Source organism: Anomalospiza imberbis, chromosome 1, assembly GCF_031753505.1.
Source record: "Anomalospiza imberbis isolate Cuckoo-Finch-1a 21T00152 chromosome 1, ASM3175350v1, whole genome shotgun sequence".
Classification (NCBI taxonomy): domain Eukaryota; kingdom Metazoa; phylum Chordata; class Aves; order Passeriformes; family Viduidae; genus Anomalospiza; species Anomalospiza imberbis.
In genome coordinates this window covers 90,725,642-90,748,574 of record NC_089681.1, presented here as the reverse complement: position 1 = coordinate 90,748,574, position 22,933 = coordinate 90,725,642, and the positions used below count along the sequence as shown (strand labels likewise).

General features: G+C 38.4%; 1 protein-coding gene across 1 annotated transcript in view; it reads left to right on the top strand.

Moving 5' to 3' along the window:
- KIF13A (kinesin family member 13A) overlaps positions 1-22,933 on the top strand; it is a 106,032-nt gene that overhangs the window by 48,508 nt on the left and 34,591 nt on the right. The window contains exons 5-14 of the mRNA XM_068199817.1: positions 7,293-7,385; positions 7,880-8,060; positions 9,182-9,269; positions 10,593-10,727; positions 11,241-11,353; positions 16,322-16,433; positions 16,828-17,040; positions 18,612-18,722; positions 19,942-20,076; positions 21,257-21,387. Of these exons, the coding sequence (XP_068055918.1) occupies positions 7,293-7,385; positions 7,880-8,060; positions 9,182-9,269; positions 10,593-10,727; positions 11,241-11,353; positions 16,322-16,433; positions 16,828-17,040; positions 18,612-18,722; positions 19,942-20,076; positions 21,257-21,387 (1,312 nt within the window). The remainder of the gene's footprint in view (positions 1-7,292; positions 7,386-7,879; positions 8,061-9,181; positions 9,270-10,592; positions 10,728-11,240; positions 11,354-16,321; positions 16,434-16,827; positions 17,041-18,611; positions 18,723-19,941; positions 20,077-21,256; positions 21,388-22,933) is intronic.

The following is a 22,933-nucleotide window of genomic DNA, read 5'->3' as shown; positions in this document are numbered from 1 at the left end:
GCCTAAGTTCCTGGGCTGTTCAACTGCTTGGGCATGAGCTGATGCTATCCCATACAACAGTAGCTTTTCTTGGTTTAGGTTTGAAAACCAAATGCTGATATGGTAATGTTTCAGGTTTTACATATTGTTAATATTAATACTCCTTAAGTCTGTTTTCACAACTTGGCCTCAATGTGCATATGTGTTAAAAAAAAATGACGGTAACTGGATTTGGTTGGGATTTCTGATAACTTCTTTGGCTCATAGAACAAACCTCCATTGTCCTAGGCACCTTGTAAATAACCATCTTGTCTTGCATCCAGAGACTGTTAATGCTGTAACAGTCTTTGGTACAATCTTGGAGTCCCAACAAGTAATCTGACCAATTGACTTCTGGAGCTAAACTGGTATCTCTTGGATGCTGGCCTGCAGAAGGAATGCTGATCTGGAAGCTAGGTGCATTAAGCACTCCCTGCCCAAAGTAGCTCTCTGTGGATGTGTAAATTTAATGTCATTGCCAGGAGCAGGGGTGAGTTGCACAATTAAAAGGAAACATATAAAACTTAAAAGCTAAGTCCAGACTGCTTGAAAATGTAAGTTGTGTATGAACTTTAGGCTGAACTAAAATTTTTAGAAAAGGCATGTGCAATAATTTTAGTTCCTTGAAAAACCCTTTTACCTGTATCACAGAAATACAGTGAAAGGTTTAATAAGTACTAGGCTACCCTATCAGTCATTGTTCTCTGTGCAAAACCAAATGTGCTCATCTTGCATTGTGCTGAACGGATATATAGTTGTGTTTATCTCACTATATTAAAGATTTAGCTGATTGACAAGTGGGTCATGAGAACACACAGAATGGTGTGTCGTGACACGTTTTAGGGGGGTGTCCCCGGGGGGGCTCCCCAAGGCTGTGAGTTCGTTGGTAGCAGCAGGCAGGCAAGGAGACTCCACACGGCTTCTGAGGGTGCTCATTAGATGAGGGTTTATTGGGGGTCCTACCCCCGGGAGGCAGCATGGTTTCTGAGGGAGAGGGGGGAAGGGGAGTGAGGGGGGAAGGGGGGTGGAGAGAGGGGCTGAGCCGGCACCGGCCAGGAGAGCCGGTTAAGAGAGAGAGCCCCGTCCCCCCGGCACACTTAACTGGGGAGATTCAAAGTGGGCGCAGAACAGATTGGGCCAATGGGATTACAGGCACAGGATACTGCAGGGGAGGATCACAGGCTTGGAATAAACCATACATTTTCCAGGGGTGAGACAGAGCATACCATTTAACTAAAATATAACACTACAATGGTGTGTACCACAGACAAACATACGTGGATAAATCTTCCTTGCTGTTATGTTTTTAATGTCCACAAACCCAAAGTTTGTCCACTCCTGGAATTGCACATTTATTACAGGCTCTTTAAAACTATCACACATGATCAGATTGATTTTATTTCTCACTTTATTGATCAATCTATGCTACTATCAGCACTTACTAATATTATTTGCTCAAGAGTGAGATTCCTGTTTGGATAAACTAAATTGCATGGGTAATTGAAAACAGTTCTCAAGTTCTGGGGGTGTAGGGCTGACCCTGAAATGGTATTACCCATCTTTCTTTTATGAGAGATCTTCAACTTACTGGCTGAAATAATGCTTATTTTTTTGTACTAGTTTTCTTTCTGTACTCATGTTTGGGAAGTACCTACCTTATCTTTCCAGCACTTGAAAACATGGGTATTGTTGCTGTTGGCAGCAAATTGCTTTTTTAGCAATGTTTTTCCTGTTGAAGTGGAAACTGCAGTGTTAAATTCTAAGTCATACAGTGATATCACCAACAGAAATAGTGAAGGTAACCTTCATGTGATGAAAAACTGGTAGAGGGCGTCTTTGCAGCTGTCCTTGCAGGACTATCTCTCATAAAGACAGCAGGGAGTCTGGAGTATAGAAGAGAAGTAAACTCTTTACAAGCCTTTGTGGAACTGGTGCTCTGATCTCTGCCCCCTAAGATAAGGGGGTACTTTAACAACTTGATATATTGTTGTCGTGGTTTGACATGGAAGTGATTTTTTCAGGAAGTTGGGTCAAACCAATCAGTGGTCAAGTTTGGATATTGACACCTGGAGTGACCACTGAAGGTATGGACACGCCTCTGAGAACACAGGGGGTTAAAAGCAGGAACTCCCAAGAATTCGCTCTCTTTGGTTCTGGTCAGGGTGCTGTGCAGACCTCCCCTGCCCAGCCATGGGGCTGGGCGGGGGAGGGGAAGCCATGTGGCCTGGTCCAGGTGAGCCGAGGGGTAGAAGGACTGGAACCGAGCCAACTCCTGCGGACGGAAGGGTGGAGAGAAGCGGAGATGTCTTTGTCATTGCCCCCCACAGAGGGAAGAGACAGAGAGTCCGGGCGGCACCTGTAACTTTGCCGGTGCGGAGGAGAAGGGGGGGGAAAGGCGCCCAGCCTTGGCCTTGGGAATCGGCTGCTGGGCAGAGATATCAGCTGTCCAGGGAGTCTGAGCTTTTAACCCTTTCCTGAGAAATGAAGGCTTTGTAAAATATTACTCCTCCTTGATTTGAAGTAGAAGAGAGTCTGGGATCCGAGATGATGGAAGAGGAAATTTTTGAGTTGGAAGGAGATGATGGAGTGGCTTGTGGCTGGACTTCTCTTGTTAGCCATAGACTGAACCCAATTCTCCTGACAGAGGCTGCACTTAGGGGGGTGCGTTGATGGGCCAAGAAACCTGTTTCAGTGATTACCAACAGAGGAGTGGAGAGAACAGAGGAGATTTGAAGAGAGTGTGGAGAGGCCCTCTGTCTTCAGAGAAGAAGAAGAGAAGAAGACCTCTGTTCTTGGACCCTCGGCCCCAGGGGGAAATGGGGGAGACTGTATTCCCAAGATGAGATGCTGAACTGTTGTTTCTTTTGGTCCTCGGCAAAGCATCCTTAAAGGAGCCCTATGAGCAGTCTGTCCATGCACGGTGGTGAGAGCACTGTGACATGGAAAGGAGAGTGTCACCATGGCAGATTTTCTCCGGGCGGTTGCCATGTGTGACATGGAAACACAAGGGTGGCAATTGTGTTTCCTGGGGGGGTCTGTGGCACAGGAGAGACTCCTGTCTCCCTTGATGGACTGAGTATTGATTGTCTGAAGGGTGGCAACTTGATCAGGATCCTGGGTGGTGTCTCACTGTGGGTTTGTTTAGAAATTAGGTGGGAGGAGGAGGGGTGTTTTGGGAGGTCTTCATCCAGGATTTAGTGTCTAGTTTTTATAGTAGTAGTAGTTTAATAAAGTTTTTTTTTTTTTTCTTTGTTATTAAGCTTGGGCCTGCTCTGCTCTGATCTGTTCCTGATCACATCTCACAGCAATTATTTAGGAAGGTGCATTTTCATGGGGGCGCTGGCATTGCGCCAGTGTCAAACCATGACAATTGTGTTAGAGAGAGCCCATCCAACCTGTCCTGGATCACTTCCAGGATTGGGCCTCCACAGCTTCTCTGGGTCACCTGTGCCAGTGCCTAGTCACTTCACAGTAAAGAGGTTTCTCCATATATCTCATCTAAACCTATACTCTTTCAGCGTGGGGGGCTTTCCGTTTGTTTTTGTTTGGTTGGTTTTTACACTGAATATTGATGCTGTACATTTTTGAACAGTTTGTGTCTGTGTCATTCCAAGCAAGGAATGGTTTGTGCTGATCATCACATGCTAGCTCCTGCACCTTTTTTCTGATGATTTTTTTCTGAAAGACATAGTTAGATGTTTGGTGCAAATATGGATCTCTTATTGGGAAAGGGTGGAAAAGAAGTCAATGAAATAGTTTTTGAGGAGGGGGGGCAATTTGGTTGTAAGACAGAATGAGTTTGCCTTGATCTGGAAGAGGGATGAGCATTGTCTATCAGCTGCAGTAGAGGTGTTTTGTGAGTAAGCAAAATAGTTTATTACCATTTGGTCATAGCTTGAATGGGTCAGGAGTCAGTTCATGGATAAAGGACACACCTGTTTGCCTTGAAAAGCTCACAGAGACAAATAACTGCATGGCATTTTGGTGAAAAGGAGGATATTGAGAAATTCTCAGAGATGAGAACAAAGGATTCTTTTTACAAGCCTGGACAACAGTAAGAGCCTATTGAAGTCTGCAATGAAGTGGATTTTTAAAAGGAAGAAAAGAAACCCTTCAGTTTGGGAAGGATTCAAGAGATGGCATAAATAACTACTGCAGCACTTAGGCAGGTCCATTCCTAGGACCCCACACTGTCTAGACTTGCCCGTGGATTTTTCATGAACTCAATAACCCACATCATGTTTGGCCTGAAATCTCAGCTCTGTGTTTCTGCAGGCTCCTGAAAGGCCATACACCTGACTTGGAGCTAAACTGTAATTTTACAGGAAATATGTATGCTGACTGCTGCACTTTCCTTTATAAAAGGAAGCAAACCAGGCAATTGACTTAAAGAACTCTGCCCTTCAACTCTCACTAGGGACAGTGAGTTGTGGAGTTTAAGCAGACATAAGTGTCTTGTCTACTTGTAGTTTTCACTTAACATTGAAGCTGTTCCTGGTCTGCAAGAAAAATTCACTAGACTTTGCTTCCCTTTCCTCAAAAGGATGGGCAGAAGGGAGATGCTGGTGTGTGAGGACTGGCAGCTCATTTGCTTACCCTGTGCTCCCTGGCAGCCGTGGACATGCTGTCCTGAGCGTGCCCCTACTCTGAGCAAAAGGTGGGAGAGGAGATGGATGTCTCTGGCCTTTAGTTGCCTCTAAGATGCTAAATTGTCTTAGACAGCTGGAAGATTGGGAATTCCCTTCTTAAAGGCTGTAAGGGTTAATGTAGGGGAAATCCTTCTGTTAGGCAATCTTATTTTAAAAATTTTTCCCATTTGCTGGAAATTAGGTCATAAGTTAAAACCCCTGCTTACCTCTTTAAATGCTAGGCATCTGTGGAAGAAAAGTCACATAAATAAGAAAAAGTATGAATTACAGGCAGTATAGATTTATTTAGCAAAACAAAAATGCAGCAGTGTTGACACTGGATCTATATTATTTCTTTTGACTGTAAATGCATATGGACATAATTTTATATGATACAGAGTTTGTAATCAGTTTGCAGACCCACTAATAAAATTCAAGGGGGAAGCAGTGTGGTTTCTTAATGAAAAATAGCAAAATATAATGGATGATATACTGCTACTCTCAGTGCCCTGCATTTGCAAGTTAATAAAATATCCATATTTGAAGTTCAGCATTTTGTGTTCTTTTCTGTGAGTGCACTTAAAACCAAATCTTACTTTATCCCATGATCATTTGGCTGGTTACTATACACAACACTCTTTAATGACCCATTTGTCTGTATTAGTATTGCTGAGGTCTTCAAATATGTAATAAAAATACCATTTTAGGGTTATATATCAGTATCTCATTGATTTTCTGTTTGTGATGACAGTTTGAAAATTAAGTATCTCCTGAAAAATAAGCCTAGCTTTGCTGGTGAGATTTAAAGTGGATTTCTTCCCTGATGTTTATCAGTAAAGGAATCTGTAGGTCATCCTATGGTCATTATGACCATGCACAGTTTTAAAGCACTTTGGTATATGCTTTCTTTAACTTAGGAAACATGGAGGAGGTTACTGGTTTATTGCTTGTCAGAAGTGGGTGATAAAAGTTTTTTCCTCTTCTGACAAAACGTTTTGCCTTCCACTCACAATCACTGTGTAATGTATATATGCTTTTTCTTTTAATAGTTATACTCAGCTTCAGTCTTTGCTTGATTTTGTGTTCTTGCTCAGCAAGATAATAAGTGGCTCCCTCAGGAGCTGGTTAGAAAGCAAATTTTTGTTTATTCTACATTCTTATTAAAATCTTCTGCTAATGTATTTCATTCATCAGTAGTTGAACATTCTCTGTTTCCAAGCTGTTGAACAGTGCCCTCTCAGCACAGATATTATAAAATGACCAAATGACCCCTAGTTGAAGGAGAAGTGACTGAATGAGCAGGGTGAAGGAAGTGGAGTTACTCCAGAATACAGTGGATTTTCCTCTGATTTTAGTTCCTATATTCAGGTTTTCTGAACTGTGTTAATGCAAGTCCAGTGACACTTTGGAACTTTAGAAATTCAGCTAGAAAGACACACAAAGACCATTTTATTGTGCGTTGCTGCACTAGTGTTTTCTTTACAGGAGAAAAAAATAGGTTATAATAAAAGGAAAATGAAAGTAATGTACTTTCTTGTCCTATTTACATGCCTTTAAAACATTGTGCAGTCATTCCAGAAGTGTTTCTGAAGGAATTCTCTGGTCTACGGAATGTAGATATTCTCATAAGTAATTGTGTAGCAAGATTTATGCTAGTGTATGCCATTTTGAGAGTACAAAAGTCACTACTGCATCCACAGTGAGAAATAATTTCTCCCAACTGACAATTGCTGAAATTCCTATACCAAGATGAGAGAGGCAGCTGATCACAGGTGCTCAGAAAGTCAGCAGACAGTGAATCTAGGTTTAAAACCATACACCTGAAGGTGAACAGATACTGTCCTTAGCTCAGCTCTCCTTGTTTTGGGTGTACACACAGCTGGTGTAATTGTCTAATCAGAACTCAAAGCAGACAACTCTTTGTGGTGTGCAAATTCTGGGCTTTCCTATTAAAAAAACAAACAAACAATATGACTTTCATCTTCTACATCTGAAAGATTGAAGTGCATCTAAAATCTGCCTGGCTCAGGGAGAGAATTTTCAGACTATCAAATTCTGCAGTTGACATTTCAAATTATGGATTTGGCAGAATGTGTCCTCAAACTGCTCTGTTGAAGTCTCACAGCCTCCTAATACACATTTTCTTCCTGGATGTCATTGGAATGCTTTTATCTTGGTTCCAACCATCATCTTGCCACAGGGGGGATTGTAATGGCTTATGGTGAAACTTGAGGCTAGTTCCCAAGAGCTTGCCCCTAATGTCCTGGTTCACCAATGGGTTTCATTGAAATTTTGTTACAGGACTCTTTTGACTCTTTTTGTTACAGGACTCTATGAATAAATAATGCATATTAATTGCTGAAACTACACAGAAATAATAAAAAATGTAGACATTTGTGTTTTTTTCTAAGCATTCAACTTCTATGACACCTTTTGAAGAAACTGCTCACTTTACAAGATAATCAGCAATATATTTAAACACAGGTAGCAACAGTTTTGATCTTATCACTCAGCTGTACATGAATAATATGTTTCCATTGGTGCTCTTAATGATAAAAAATAATGTGCAAACCTTTTTTATTCTTGTTTTTGGTTAATTTTAGTATTTTATACAATTTAAAATAAGCAAACCCAACTATTTTCTAGGTCAAGAAGTGGTGTTCAAGTGCCTTGGAGAAGGAATTCTGGAAAAGGCCTTTCAGGGATATAACGCTTGTATTTTTGCCTATGGACAGACAGGTGAGTGTCCTAAGTGGGGAGAACACTTTGTGCACGTGGGAAGTGAGAACAACAAAACATAAATATTAAGGTAGATAACATTTAAAAATTGTATTTTGAAATATCATGATATTTAATGTATGTCTAGTACAAGCAGTGACAAGTGAATTCTTAAAAACAGCTCTGTCACTATTGCTACCTGGTTGCTACCTGTTGGGGCCTCTTTCAAAGTGTGAAAGGAGTAGTCCCTACTGGAGATTCATTCAGTTTCTAGTGTTTAAGTGTGTTCCAAGGGGTCCCAAGTAATGTCCCTACTGAAAGAAACCTTCAGGATAATTTCTCTTTTTGTTTACCTCTACTTTGTCCAAAGAATAAGCTATCTCTCTGGAATAACATGTCATGTTGTTCTGATACATGTTCCTGGAGCAATAAAAAGAGAATTAAAATGTGCTTCTTGAATGAATGAGTAATTAAGAAATTATATTCTAAAGCATTTTCTTCTGTTTTTCTTTTAGGTTCAGGAAAATCCTTTTCCATGATGGGCAATGCAGAGCAGCTGGGTCTGATCCCACGGCTCTGTTGTGCTTTATTTCAGAGAATCTCTGTAGAAGAAAATGAAACTCATACTTTTAAAGTTGAAGTGTCCTATATGGAAATCTACAATGAGAAAGTCAGAGATCTGCTTGACCCAAAAGGGTGAGTAGCTTCCCTTTCCCCCACAGCCTTCTGTATTTTTGTCTAAAACTCTAAAAATAGGAATTGGTTTTGGAAGTCCCTGAGAAGGTTTTTTCAGAATGTATGTTTATATGACTTCTTTAGAGAGGATTAGGTGTCAAACACCAGAAGGAAGAGGATATTCATATGAAGCTTGTATATGAAATAGTAACTGGTGTGATTAATTTCAACATTCGGATACCATCCTACTGATGCAAACAAATACTGTATGAAGTACTTTACCACCAGAAAGCAAGACCACATATGAGTAAATTCTGTGGTATTTTTGCCAGATGATTTAGGCAGTATTCATGTAGGAATTTTCATCAGCTAGGAGAAATTTGAAGCTTATTTACAGCTTGGTCCTTATGGTTTAGATACTGAACTTTTTTGAACGTGGAAATGTGACATCTTAGAATTTACTTAGGAATTCTTTCTTCTGTTTTGTCTACACAGAAACAGTGGTTAGGCACTCCGGCTTGGAGATCTGTATACAGGAAGGAGTTTGACAAGACTTGTTAAACTGAGCATTGATATATGTGGTTTATATTTCAATTCTTGAACAGAATTGCTGAAGGTGTTATATGCAAGTTAGTTAACAAGATAGATTTCAGATTTACTCAGTATGTGTCAATAAAGTATAGAAAATGTGAGAAGAATGGAAGTTTTAGCAAATTGCTGGGAGGAGGGTTTTTGTCTCCCTTTTTTTTGTTTGTTTTGTGGTTTTTTTTTTTGTGGTTTTTTTTTTTTTTTTTTTTTTTTTTTTTTTTTTTTTTTTTGTTGTTGTTGTTGCTTAGCATTCTTTCTGCCAATTAAGGCATTTCAGGTATTGTTCCAGCCACAAATACTGGGGTGGGAAGATGCATTAAAAATAATATATATATATATATATATATATAGGTCAAAACTGGTTAGATTGGTTTGAGTCTTTATTGTTAAAAATTCTGAGTTAAAAATTCTGGAATATTTTCTTCTTCCTGTTATAATTAAAAAAGACATTAATTGACTTCTGCTATATTAGTGGTACTTATTTCATATTAGGATAATTTTTGGATATCCATGCCAATTAGTAGATTGTGCATGAAGTGTACTTTATTCCACAGGAGTCGGCAGTCCCTCAAGGTTCGAGAGCACAAGGTGTTGGGTCCATATGTCGATGGCCTGTCTCAGCTGGCTGTTACAAACTTCGAGGTAAATATAAGCCAGGGACAATTTTATAAATAACATCTATGTACACGAGCAGTAGGAGTCTCAGAAGAGGTAAACTAATGTCTATCCAGATATTTTGGTTCTTGAGTGATTATGGTCTCTGGCCTTATTGGCCATAATCACTGGCCCATTGGCCACATATGGCCAAAGATCTTTAATTCTTCAGGAATATTTATTTCATGTGGAAGCATTGGGTTTGCCCATATATTGTCAGTTACAAATATAGCAGTGGTAACTCATTAATTGGCAGTTTCACTGCATATAATATATGCCATGAACATTATATTTGCTTGACACAGGAAATACAAGGATTCTAAAATAAGGATATTAGTCTTCCAGCATGAATTTGACTTTGTTGTTGAGTACGGCATTCTATTTTATATATATGTGTATATAGGTATTCATAACTTAAATCACAACAGCATCTAAGCTCACTTGATTTACCAAAACATGTTCAAATAAATTAGTATTGTAGAAGGCAATGAACAACTATAGGCACAATGGAAATAATTAAAGCAGTGCAGTTTTATTGTGTAGGATTTTCTTTTTATGAAGAAACTTATTTGGAAATCTGATTTGGAAGTGTTTTTAAAAAAATGTTTATTATTTGTATAGTGTTATGTCCTACTTTTTATGTTTCGGGGTTTTAAAAATTTTTCTGCAGCATCTCTGCATATTATACTGTTATAAAAACTGCTTTTGCAGCTTCTATGGTGAGTTACTTAGTTTGAAAGCACACCTCCTTTGTGGAAATTCTAGTATGTATTGTTCATGCTTAGGTTTTGACTGGTGACTTCTGAAATGGTTTTGGAAGCCTCAGTAGGCACATATATCAGGCTCTACATAGTCATCTTTGTCTTGCACAAAGGCACAGGTTGAAGTGAGGTAACGTTTTGAGCCAATTAAGTGAAGATAGCATTAGTGCAGGTCAGTAAAGAGATGCCTTGTGTTCACTTGTGTAAGTGAATCCGTGCTGGCCTGATTCCTGACATTACACAATATGATTTGCAATGTGGATGTCACCAGTATATTTCAGCAGCAGATAAGGAAAAGGTGAACTGACTGTAGTTGCTGGGCTTTAAGTGCAGCACTTAAAACAGGGATATGATTTAACATTGTTCTGTGGATTTATTTGCCTCTATAGCAATACATCTCAAAATGTGCAAAGAATTTTCTCATTACTTCTACCTTCCCTTCTTCCTCTCTCCCTCTCCCACACACCCTTCCATCTAGATGGGGATTTTGTTTAGCAAGCACAATACTTTGCTTTTATCCTAGCATCCCGTTTTACTCTTTTTGCTCCAGGATATTGAGTCACTGATGTCAGAGGGAAACAAATCACGAACAGTTGCTGCAACCAACATGAATGAAGAAAGCAGCCGCTCTCATGCTGTATTCAATATTATAGTGACTCAGACACTCTATGACCTGCATTCTGGTGTACGTATTTCTGTTGATTAATTCATGAAGTTGTGGTGGATTCTTCTTCCTATCTCTTCCACATACATTATCTGTTTAACTGTGTTTTGACTTTTGATGCTGTGGAGTCCAGTAATCAAGATTGAGAGAGCCCTGGAAGGGTGAGGAAGCACACCTCACAAAACAAACAGTTGGATCACTTTTTAAGATTATGTTGACACCATGAAACTTTCTTAGGTCTTGGCTGTTACTGGAGTTAACGTGTTTTAATGGCTTACTCGGCCATAAGGTGATTGATGTTACCACATGGCTGATTCTGGTTCCTTGGTGCTTCAGGCCTTTACTAGAAAATATATGGGTGACTTTCAAAGATCTGTAAGACCTCTGACAATTCCTTCATCTCTCATGTCTCAAATGTGATACTTTAACCCACATTATTATGAAGAACCGTGTTTCATGGTGCCAGTGTCAAGCATCTTGGTGCTTCATGCCAGTGTTTCTTAGCTGTTGTTCTTCCATGTCCCATCTGTGCAGAATTCTGGAGAGAAGGTCAGCAAGGTCAGCCTGGTGGATTTGGCTGGGAGCGAGAGAGTGTCCAAAACGGGAGCTGCAGGAGAGCGCCTGAAGGAAGGCAGCAACATAAACAAGTAAGACATGGCATACGCAGACTGCGAGCCCTAAATCTTGAAGGAATCACTGTTGGTTCCCTGGCCACCTCTAGGTGTGCTTGTCACAAGTCAGCTCAAATGAGCTTCATCAGAAGCAGTTCAAATGGCTCTTTCAGCTGCTCTGTGCTGAGAAGCATGTGTTTCCTGACATTGGCATAGGGATACTGATTCATACTTGACTCAAATGAAGGCTATATGAATTTTATCTGGAAAAAGTGACAGCAGTGCTCTTTAATTAAGCATATACCTTTTGTGATTCATTTATACACCCTGTCCCCAGGCTCATGTGTTTGTCTCATCATCTGCTCAAGGAAGAATGCAGAGTTGCAAAGTTGAATGGCTTTGTTCCAACATGAATTAAAATATGTAAGGGTAAAATGCACAGTTTGAGAAAATCGGATCAGAATGAAGTTGTGTTGGTTTAGCATTGCCTTGGGCATTTGTGCTCAAGCAATGATAAGTTTCAAAGCATGTTTTAGCCATAATTACTGTGCTATTGTCCAAAAGCAAGAATGTAGCACACTATTACTGCTGTCTAAAATATATTAATTTTTTGGAAAAGAAAGAGTGTAACTGTTACATTGAAAGCTACTGCTATTTCAATTTATTTCAAAATGTTACAAAATGTTTTGGTTTTTTATGTTAACAATGACAGTACAATGTGTGTATGAGCAGCACACATACCTACAATGATTCAAATTTACCTCTTGTTAATTTAAACATGTTTACTCTTTCTAGCTTAGTTTCTAATCTACTTTGTGTCTAATGTGTCATATTGGTAGCCACATTGGCATAGTTCTTATGAAACAAAATGATGTGGCTGTTTTTGCCTAATGGCAGATACTGTAACCTTACCCCACACATTCCTAGTTAAATTCAGATTGGTTTTACTAGAAACTATATTTGTATTTTACATAAACAAAGGTGAAATTAAATGTTTCTTTCTAATTTTTGGGTGAGAATTCAAATGCCACCACTCCCAACAATTGACAAATTACAAATATAACTATGGATACAGAAAGACTTCAATATTTTTTTCCTTTTACGATCTTTATTCAGTGTTAAACTTGTATGGTATCAGTGCTATAGGAGAAGGTTGTTTGGCCTATGCTGAACCTCTGATATTACAGATCTTCAGAAAAAAACACCAAACATGTCTGTAAAAAGTTTTTAAAAAGAAAACTAGGCAGCTCTACATTTTCTATTCAATTAAATTCTTATATGATATAAATCTGTAATACTTAGTCCATTTATTTACCATTCTCTATTTGAAATCTCTTTTGGAACTGATAGGCGAAAGAGAATTCTTAGTGCTTGGTGTCCTCTGTTAGAGTTTTGCTGTTGGAGCTTTAATGAAGTCTGACTTTTTTAAACCTAAAAATAGATGTACATGTTTAGTCAGACTAGTTCTTTGGAGGACATTGTGTGCAATCTTCTTTAGGGTACGATGCAACTTACTCATTAGGGAAAGGTAATAATTTTTTTCTGGAGTACTACTTGATAAAGTATATTTAAACCTTACTATGCCAGCTCCTTTTCTTATTATAGTTCTTTTATAAAAAACCCCAGTAACACATATCGGTGACATGTGTTATGTTTAATGAGATAAAAAATGGAGCTGCTGGCAAGTAAACTTGCTGCTAGTTTTATGTTTTATTGCCTTGAAGAAGAATGTGGAAATAATGTGCCCGTTTATTCAGTGTCTGTACCCTTTTTTTTTTTTTTTTTTTTTTTTTTTTTTTTTTTTTTTTTTTTTTTTTTTTATGAAAACTGACTAGAGCTGTAGCTAGATGCAACCTTGGTCCCACAACTTTTCCTGTTGAAAACATTCTTTCCTGTCTTGGGGACAGCCTGTTTCAGAGTGGGGCTGCTCTCCCACTTACTGAAGCAACTGAGAGTTGTGTCATTTTATGTCAGCATCTCCCTCAAGTTGTAATAGAGATGACTTCTGTTTTTTTCTCAGAGCTGGTGCAGAGTTACCTTAGTAAAGGAGGTTTTTGGGAGATGTGCCATACCTCATAGGAAAGCTGGATGTGCTAGTTCCCATACCCAGTGCAGAAAAGGAGGTGCTTAACAACTCTTTGTGGTGTAGTCAAAGAACTTCCAGAACACAGTAGTAGGAGGAGGCAGAATAAACAATCTGTCAATTAGTGGCTACCAAAAAAAAAAAAAAAACTTTCTGTGAGCAGTCTGCAATTTTACCTCTGATTAGTAAAATCATAGCTGTTGTCATTTTAACTTTTGAATGCAAAAAGAAGATGTGGGTGGGGGCTAGGAATGGGTTGGGACAGGTCTGGCTCCAAGCTGATTTGAAGGAGGTTTTTAATTCAGAGTTAACTAATAGAAAAGTGGATTCTGCTCATTGAAGTATATGGTTCTAAATTGTACAGAAGTGAATGGGTGTCACTTAGGGACAGAGTTGTTTCCCTGTGATGGGCAAGTGCCACTTCCTTTTGAATGCTGCTGGCTCAGGCCTGTGGTGTGAGTGTGCAAGCTTCCCACTGCCCACTAGCAAGGACAGCCTGGTGCCTGAGGAACAGGGACGAGGAGAATAGACAGTGTGCAGAAATAGCACTTTTCTGTAATCTTGCAGCAAGTTACTGTGCTTCTTCTGGAGTGACTCAGTCTGCTGTGTGCTGTGGGCTTAGGACTTCTGGTTGATTCATTATATAAGTACCGTGAGATAGGATCAGAGTAATGACAGATCTGATGCATCATCCAGCAAAAAACAAGGCAGCTGATGAGTCCTGTAATTATTTTGTTGGGCAGCCATTCCTTTTGCTGCTTCCCTTAAAGTCTTTAAACAGCTTTTATTATGAAATCTCAAGCAAACTACATAAATGATTCCAATTTGGCTTTTATTGTGGATGTTACTCTTAAAATAAGATCAGTATTTATAAGAAGTATTATATTATCACATTTTTAATCCCATGTTAATAAACTGTACCCTATAATTTCCTGTTCATTAAAATACAGTACCCATAACTCAAATTGGTGTTGCAGCCCAGTTGGGAAATAGTTTTCAAACACAGGTCTTTTTGAATCCCTGTTCATCCTACTTCCCTTCTGACTGTCCATTTCTTCCCCCTCCCTCAGGGTTTGGCTTCGGTTTTCACTTTTCCCCTCATTTAAAGAGAGAAAGAGGAATCAGAGGAAAGTAGTCTAGGGTAGTTTTTTTAGTTTTATGCTCCTTGGACCCATTAAGAGTGTGTTGGTGGTGCTTTTCAGTTGTGCTGGAGGACGTTGCTATAGAGCAGCATGGAACATCCTACTGTTTGCTCTTGCATGTTTAGCATGCTGTCATCTCTCTCTGTGGAGATCAGAGGCTGGAGGCAAGAACTAGTTCTCCTTTTTCTATCCTCCCCTCACAAGCATTCAGTGGTTATTGGGCTTTTCTTTAGGCTGCAAAACTAAACTTAATTTTCTATTTTTGCTATGAGTTTTTCAGAGGTGAATCAGAAAGTTATACTACAGGCAAATTTACAAAATACAGTGCTCTCTTGGGAGTTCAGATTACCTACCAGCCTTTCCTTAAATTTCTTTTAATTTTGCTCCCAGGTCTGTGCTGTCTTTATATGCAATATGGCATACCTTTTCTGGCACATGTAGTGGTTCTTGTTAACTTACCCTTGGATATCTTCCTTAAAATACTCTTCTGCAACATTTTTGTCATTTTCTAAGTGCTATTTCTGAACCAGTGGCGGTTTCAAGCAGCACTGAATCTCTGTTATAAATATATGCAAATGCTGTCTATAAACCAAAATAGCATTACTTCTTTGAAAAGAAAACATAAGAGGGTGGAGTGGAACAGTACAATTAAAGATTTATTTGACTATCTAATTGCAATGTTGCTAAAGCTTTTTCCTTGGTACTTATAGAGAGTAGCTGGATATTTGAGCCAGAGTGTGACAGACCCAGAATTCTCTTGGGCTTCAGCGATGTCTCCTTTAGGCATCTGTTTAATGTTCTCAGGCTCCTCAACAAGCTCATTTTCTTAAACATACTCACCCCAAGAGCCCTCATGTCGCTTAAAATTTACACAGGGTTGTATAAGAATTGCATAATATAGTGCTCATGTTTTGAATGGATTGCTGACACAGTAACCCCTGTTGGTAGAAGCTGTACCAAAATGCATGAGTTGGCTATTTTCTTCAAGTTTCTAGAGTGTTTATGATTCAGCTGTCTGCTAAGCAATTTGGGGGCTTTTCTCTTTCACGCTGGTGCAGCACCTTTGTAAGTAGGAGATTGTTTGGTCTGTGCCCCCCAGAAGAAGCTGCTGAGGCTCTACCTCAATTATAACCCAATCCATTTGTCAAGGGACCTCCTAGTCTGCCTCTTCTGATCAGCAGCCTTCTATGGCTGGTCACTGCTTCACCCGGCAGATGAGTACTCCTGGGCCATAGCTGGATTTGTTCTGAGGATGCCTCCTTATGGCTGGAGAATTGTTTCGTTTTAGTTGGCATTTGAGTCAACGTTCTTAAACACTGTGCCCAGAGCCAGGGGTTCTTGCTGTGCTGCCAATGCTGACTTGTAACACTGTCATGAGACTGCGTCCAAATCAGAAGGATTTTTATCCTCTGAGAAGAGTTGGATGTCTAATCAATGGCAGTGATTTTTCAGATACTGAAGCAGTCTATTTTAGACTTTTCAAACTATTCTAAATATTTCAACATAGTCTCAGGTTTTCTGAAATATGATCATAGTGCCACCTATGATGAAACACTGTTGATACCAGTTTTTTTCCTCCAAATATATAACTGTAAAGAAATACTCTGCATTGTTTGGGGCAGGGCAATGAGCTAGCTGATCTCCTGTGGCCATTTCCAACTTAAATTATTCTATGATATTTTAAAAATTAGACGTGAAGTTCTGCACAGCGATCCCTTTTTTCTGTGTTTTATTAAATCTGCATTTGGAATATGTGTTAAAGCTGTTTTGCATTTATAGATCACTTTCAACACTGGGCTTGGTTATATCATCACTTGCTGACCAGGCAGCAGGAAAAGGGAAAAACAAGTTTGTGCCTTACAGAGACTCTGTACTCACTTGGCTTCTCAAGGTAATTTATATTTTCTGTTCACCATGTTCACAAGATGTCAGCTTACTCATTTGTAGGATCATTGTAATATGCCTCTGTACATGGACTTCCCATCTTTTTTTAAAGAATTCAGTGAAGGAGCTCTCATAGCTATGTTATTCCAAGTAATATTGACAGGTAAGTGTATCTTGTGTTAATTCAATACTTGACTATTTTCAGTTGTAATAGAATCAAAGGTTGTAGAGGTGGCTAGAAATGTTTATAGAACACACAGATTAGTTTATATCCAGAGTACATTTCAGTGCCTAAATAGTACTTTCAGTGCCTTTATTAAGTATTTTAAGTCTCTTTGTGATGACACTGTATAGTCTCAGAACAATTTTTAACTCTTGAACTTTCTGTGGCTGCTCTACAGGACAACTTGGGAGGAAACAGCCAAACTGCCATGATAGCCACAATTAGTCCAGCAGCAGACAACTATGAAGAAACACTCTCAACTCTGAGATATGCAGACAGAGCCAAAAGGATAGTTAATCATGCTGTGGTGAATGAAGATCCAAATGCTAGGGTCATCAGAGAATTACGTGAAGAAGTTGAAAAACTGAAAGAACAGCTCTCACAAGCTGAGGTAACTTTATACACAATACAATGTAAAATGAGTTTCTCAAATGTCACATTCTGGAAGACCAGCTTTCTTAGAAAACATGGAAAGGAAGAGTCTTGCACCCATTCTTTTTTCTTTCTTTCCTTTTTAAAATAATAATTAACCTTTTTTCCTGAATCCAACATAATATATGCCTATCTTTAATAACTTTTAAATGAGGACAACATTGTACTGCTGGTGACTCTTTTCAGTTCTTGAGGAACTCAAGGCCAAGCAATAATTGATGCAGCACAGATAAGGACTAGATTACATCTTCATTGTGTAGACTCGCTTCTTAGCAGAATTTTTTTTTTTTTGCATTGGTGAACTATATGTAATGTCAGATGGAAAAGTGTCAAAAGTCATAAATTTGCTATTGGACAACAAAATTCAGGGCACATTTCTCCCTGACATTTGTGAAAATCTATTGAAAATTGTCAGAAATGCAACACTGAAAACCATCAACAATTTGCTTCACTGCCTTAATAGTTGACGCAGTGTGATTGATGCTTATCTTAGATTTATATTTCTATTTGAAGAATGAAGTATCCAGGTAGGATAGTTTATTTGGTATCCAGGATATCTGAACAAATTAGGTGCTTAAACAGTTGGAAAATATTTTTGATCTTTTCAGGAAGGACACAAAATACTGATAGAAAAGGAACAGAACTGTGCATGAGGGTAAATTTGTGTGGTGTTTAAATTTCATCATCATTTAAAGAATAGTGTTATTCATGTGAACACTTCCTTATAGAGTGAAATGGGAAAATCTTCTTTAAGGAAAGGGAGCCATTCACTTTTTTCATAAATAAAACCCTGTTCTAAGCCCTTATTTTAATTCGGAAAACATTATTGTAGCATGTTGGCAGGCTGCAGCTGAACACAATCAGTAGGAAGGTGTCCAAAGTCTTACTAATTATTTTGTAAAGTGTTTTCTCATCTACCTTCTGTTAAAAACAGTTATATAGGGTTATAGGCCAGCCTGTTGAATTGTTACTTGGCACTGGACATCTTCAAGCCCTTGGCTTTTGTTTCCTGTTAGGAAATGAGAAGCCTGTGTTAGCTCCAGAACATGCCTTCTTTTGAAGGTAATCAACAGGGTCAATCTGAAAGCTTTAATGCAACTCTAGGAACACTTAAACCAGGATAGAATGGAAGGCTAAATGTCTAGAGGAATTTGTGTTTGAAACTCCTGTTGGAAGAAAGATGTTGCACTTGAACTTCAGACAGCTAGGAAATAAAGTTTTTAAATATTCACATATTTTTATACATACAGTGAAGTTTGAGTGGCCAGGCCCAGAGATTTTTGTTCTTTCCATTAGCTCTGGAGCTATGTCAGTCTTCAGCTACTTCAGATCTGGATCCAGCAAAGGTGGTTTCTGTCCTCCTCCTTTGCAAGTTTCCTATTTCTTCAACTTCTACCTTGAAAAACCTGGGGACATAGTAAAACTCTGTGCTTGTTGCATTCGTATTATGTTGCTGTGTTCAAGTTCCTTGTGCAAGCAGATGTCACAGCAGTGAGTAGCTGAGGGTTTTTGCCAATTTCTACCTTTTAGGCCATGAAGGCACCAGAACTGAAGGAAAAATTGGAAGAATCAGAAAAACTAATAAAAGAGCTGACAGTCACCTGGGAAGAAAAGCTAAGGAAAACAGAAGAAATTGCACAGGTACTTCAGAAATTTTTAGGAGGAAAGCCAGATACTCATATAGTACTAGTCAGCTGAACTTCATGAATTTTAGTGGACTATGCTGTTTTCCCACCACCTCTTTGAAATGTCTGAATTTTTGTCTTTTCCCCTTGTTTCTGGTTTTGGGGTGAATTCATTTGTTTCTTGTTTCTTCTTTAAAGTCTATATTTTATTAGCCTTAATCTAGTGGTGTCATGATAGTATTAATAAAAGCCAGTATTTGATTTTAAAATAAAACATCAAAGTATATTTGGGCAGCTCACAGTGGGACCGTGGACATGTTGCCCTTGAAGTGTCTAAGGAAGTGAAGAATGACAGAAGGATCAGAATAGTGGGTGGTATTTGTTGCTTTTGCTTTTAGCGATTTCTAACCAGAAAAGGAAAATGTGTACATGTAGTCACTAATGTTTGTTTATTATTATTTTTGTACATTAAAAAAACCCTTCTGGATTCTAGTGTACTCTTCCATCATTGCCTTCATCCATAGCTTGAAGAAAATTGGTGTTGGTTTCTCTTTCTAGTCCTAATGTTCCACAAGCATATTTTGGTGCAACCACTGTTTAAATAATTTTTAAAAATAGAAAAGAAGGAAAGAAGGGGAGACAGGAAACCCAAACCTAAAAAAAAACAAACAAAAAAAAACAACAAACAAACAAACAAACAAAAAAAAAAACCCACCCAAACAAAAAGACTCATGTGATCAAGTAAGTGCTTTAGCTGAATTAATAATAAAACTGCAAAAGAATAAGCCTAAACTGTGGCAATGCTATTTTCTAAATCATCTATGACTATGATTATCTTTGAAGTAATTAGAACTGAGTTTCATTTTTTACTAACATAGAGACTCAAAGCCACATTATATTATATTATATTATATTATATTATATTATATTATATTATATTATATTATATAATATATAGGCTTAATAAACTCAATAGAGCTGTGTAGGTAAGTCTAATAAATTTAATATGACTGTTAAATTAAGCTCCACTTTGGGGAAGCAGGTGTTTGAGGATTACATCTAACTTTTTATGGTTGGTGTGTAAAAATAAGTTCTACTGACGTTATGGTACCTGTCCAGTGTCTGGTGGTGATATACAGAATGCATACTCAACATGTGCATCTTCAGCTTTAGTTGCTCAGTGCTTGTCCCTACACATTGCAGCAGGCAAGATTAAGTTATTTTTGTGCTTGCAGGAGAGGCAAAGACAGCTGGAGAGCATGGGAATCTCCCTTGAGTCTTCAGGTATCAAGGTTGGGGATGACAAGTGTTATCTGGTGAACCTGAATGCAGACCCTGCGCTCAATGAGCTTTTGGTTTACTATTTAAAGGTAAGGATGTGAGCAGGATATGTACACAGAATGGAAGGACACTTGCTTTGAATTTCTAGCTCTAATTTACTCAGAGGGCATCTAGATTTTTTTGCTGCAGCAAAATAGGGTATTTCTCCTCCTACTGTTTAAGCTTTTGTTCTTCCTTCGGTTCAGCTCCCTGCAGTTCAGCTTCACTGTTTTCCTAACTGATCTCCTGATTGCCAACAGTAGGAGAAATGCTCAGCGTGGGCTAGTGTTGAGATCAGTTCTAGCTTTTCCAGGCAGGATGTGCCTGGCCAGTGGTCTTCTGGCCTGAACTTCAAGCAGGAGCTTCATAGTAGATGCTTCTTTTTGTTAGGGAGCTGGGAATTGCTTTAAATATGTGAAGACTTAATCATGAAGAGATGATGTTCAGTAGTAATCAGTAAGAATAACATAGTCTTCAATGACAGGAAAGCTTATGAGAGAGGGGGTTAAGAAAAGCACTGCTAAAAATTCGCAGAAATGTATTTTCCCAGTGTCGTTAGCTTTCATACCATTCTGTTTTGCATTTCCCATGCTAGAGTGAAGAAGTGTCAAATACAAACCTAGTAGGTTTGTAGGGAAATGTGAGCTGCTTGTCAATAATATATGAAAGACTGTTTTGTCTTATTTTATAGCTATTCTTCTGCTTTGATAGCTGAAGGAGAGCTTCAGTATTTGAACAGTAGCAAATAAAACACAACCTCTCAAACACTAACAAAATAAACTATTTCAGCAGAACATAAAATATGACTTAGAATTATGTAGAGAATAGTATGTTTTGTTGAGTTGCTGAATAGCTGTTTTCTGAAAAGCAGAGAACTCTGCACCTTGTTTTACTATCCATGCTGTTCTCTTAATTATGCCTATATGACATGACTGGTTTTCTTCTTAGTTTTTGTGTTTAATGTATGCATGCAGGCATAACATGAGAATACTTCTAAATCAGAATTTGTGTGTTTACTGCTTTATATTGCTTTAGCTAAAACTGTATGAAGATAAAGTTCAGGGCAGAACAACAGTTTGTGTGTAATTGTTGCAGTCTTCAGATCTGCTGTGGCACCATTTCTGCTAGACAGACATGCAAACTCTGCAGTCTCAGCACTTCAGCTAATATTTTCCTAGTTATGTTAACAATGGTAGTTTGCTTGTCTCTTAGTAACAGCTTGTTTTCTAGGATCACACAAGAGTTGGTGCAGATACCTCTCAGGATATACAGCTCTTTGGTATAGGAATCCAACCAGAACACTGTGAGATTGATATTGCTTTAGATGGAGAGGTTACACTCACACCAAAAGAAAATGCAAGGTAAGGAAGATCAGCAGCACTTTCCATTGAAATGGAAATTTGCTTTTCTTTGACGGATAGTGACTTTCATGCATTTTTATTTTACACAGACAGAAGTATCTTTATGTTCTGATCAATGAGTATTTTCAATACAGTTGACTTAAACAGACACTTAGAGGGAAATTTGGCGATTAAAACTAAGATTTCCCTGCACATGTGAACACCCAAGCACCCAGTCTGCAGGGCAACAGGCTATCAGTGGTATGGCTTGGAATAGGCCATCCAGAGAAGGTATTTGGTAGGAGTGAGGGGCCATTGCCTGTCTGTATCTTGGGTTGTAACATGATACCCGAGATGCTGCTGGCTGTCCTGGCCTGTGTGATGGGATTGTAGCCTGTGTCTTGATGGCAGAGAATAAATGGTGCCTCTTGAGTAGTTCCTGTTGTAAAGTCCAATATTTTGTGAGGAAGATGTGCTTTAAAGATCTGAATTCTTTTCTAAATCCTTAATTACTGTTGTGTCTAGTTAATATGCAGTGTAAAGTAATGCTTCACCTTTTGTTTCTACTTCTGTATTTTAATCATTTTTCATCCCAGGGCCACTGTAGCTCCTTGAGTGGAATTGTAAATGTCTTTGTCACTTGATCTCCAATATCATGTGATAAAGCAGTACCTGTGTCCTAGTTAATAGTCATGTTGCTTGTCTGAAATTTGAGTATCTAAATAATGTACAGATTAGTATCAGAATGCGAAACTGAAATTTGAGAGACACATAAAAAATCTTATTTCTTTCATTCTTCATTTAGTAAAATGCATTTATGTTTTTCTTCTGCAGCCTACAGTACAAAATTTCAAACAGATGGGATTCAGGCTTGTGGTGATAGAGTTACTGTACTGGAAATCAGTCATTTTGACTGGCAGGAGCAAGGGCACATGTCAGTGGAAAAAAATATATTTTGTTTTGCTCATGGCTGATCTGCAATGCTTACGTAACTGTTCTTAAGATATGAGTATCAGCAGAAATTTAGCTACCAGGATTTCATTGAAAAAAGTTAAATAAAGATGTGATTTAAAATGAAGTGCTTACATGTTTGTGTTGACTTACATGAGAGAGACTGCTGAAATGAGAGTGCTGTATCTGAAAAGCCTTTTTCATTTTACTGAATTTTTTCCCCTTTCAAATAAATTGCTCTGCTGTGTGACTCACACATGCAAAAGTTCAACAGCTCAATTTTTCCCGTTTTGTGATTGAAACTTAAATACAAAGAAACCTACAAAGAAATACAGCAGTATACCAGATGTTCACAAAAATAGACCCTTGTTAATAATAGAGACTCCATTTGTTGAAAGAATAAAACTTGGATCTAAGAATCTTTTCTTACGCATGAATGCCAAATATGTTAACAGCATGTTTCACAACTCAGTGTTGACTAAGTTGTATCTTGGAGAGCTTTATCAGTAGGATTTGCATACATTTATGTTTGGACTTCATAAGTTTATAAGAAACAGGCAGTGACCCAGTTTGAGAAACAGGCATTTAAAGAAAACTTTGCAACCAAAATCAACCC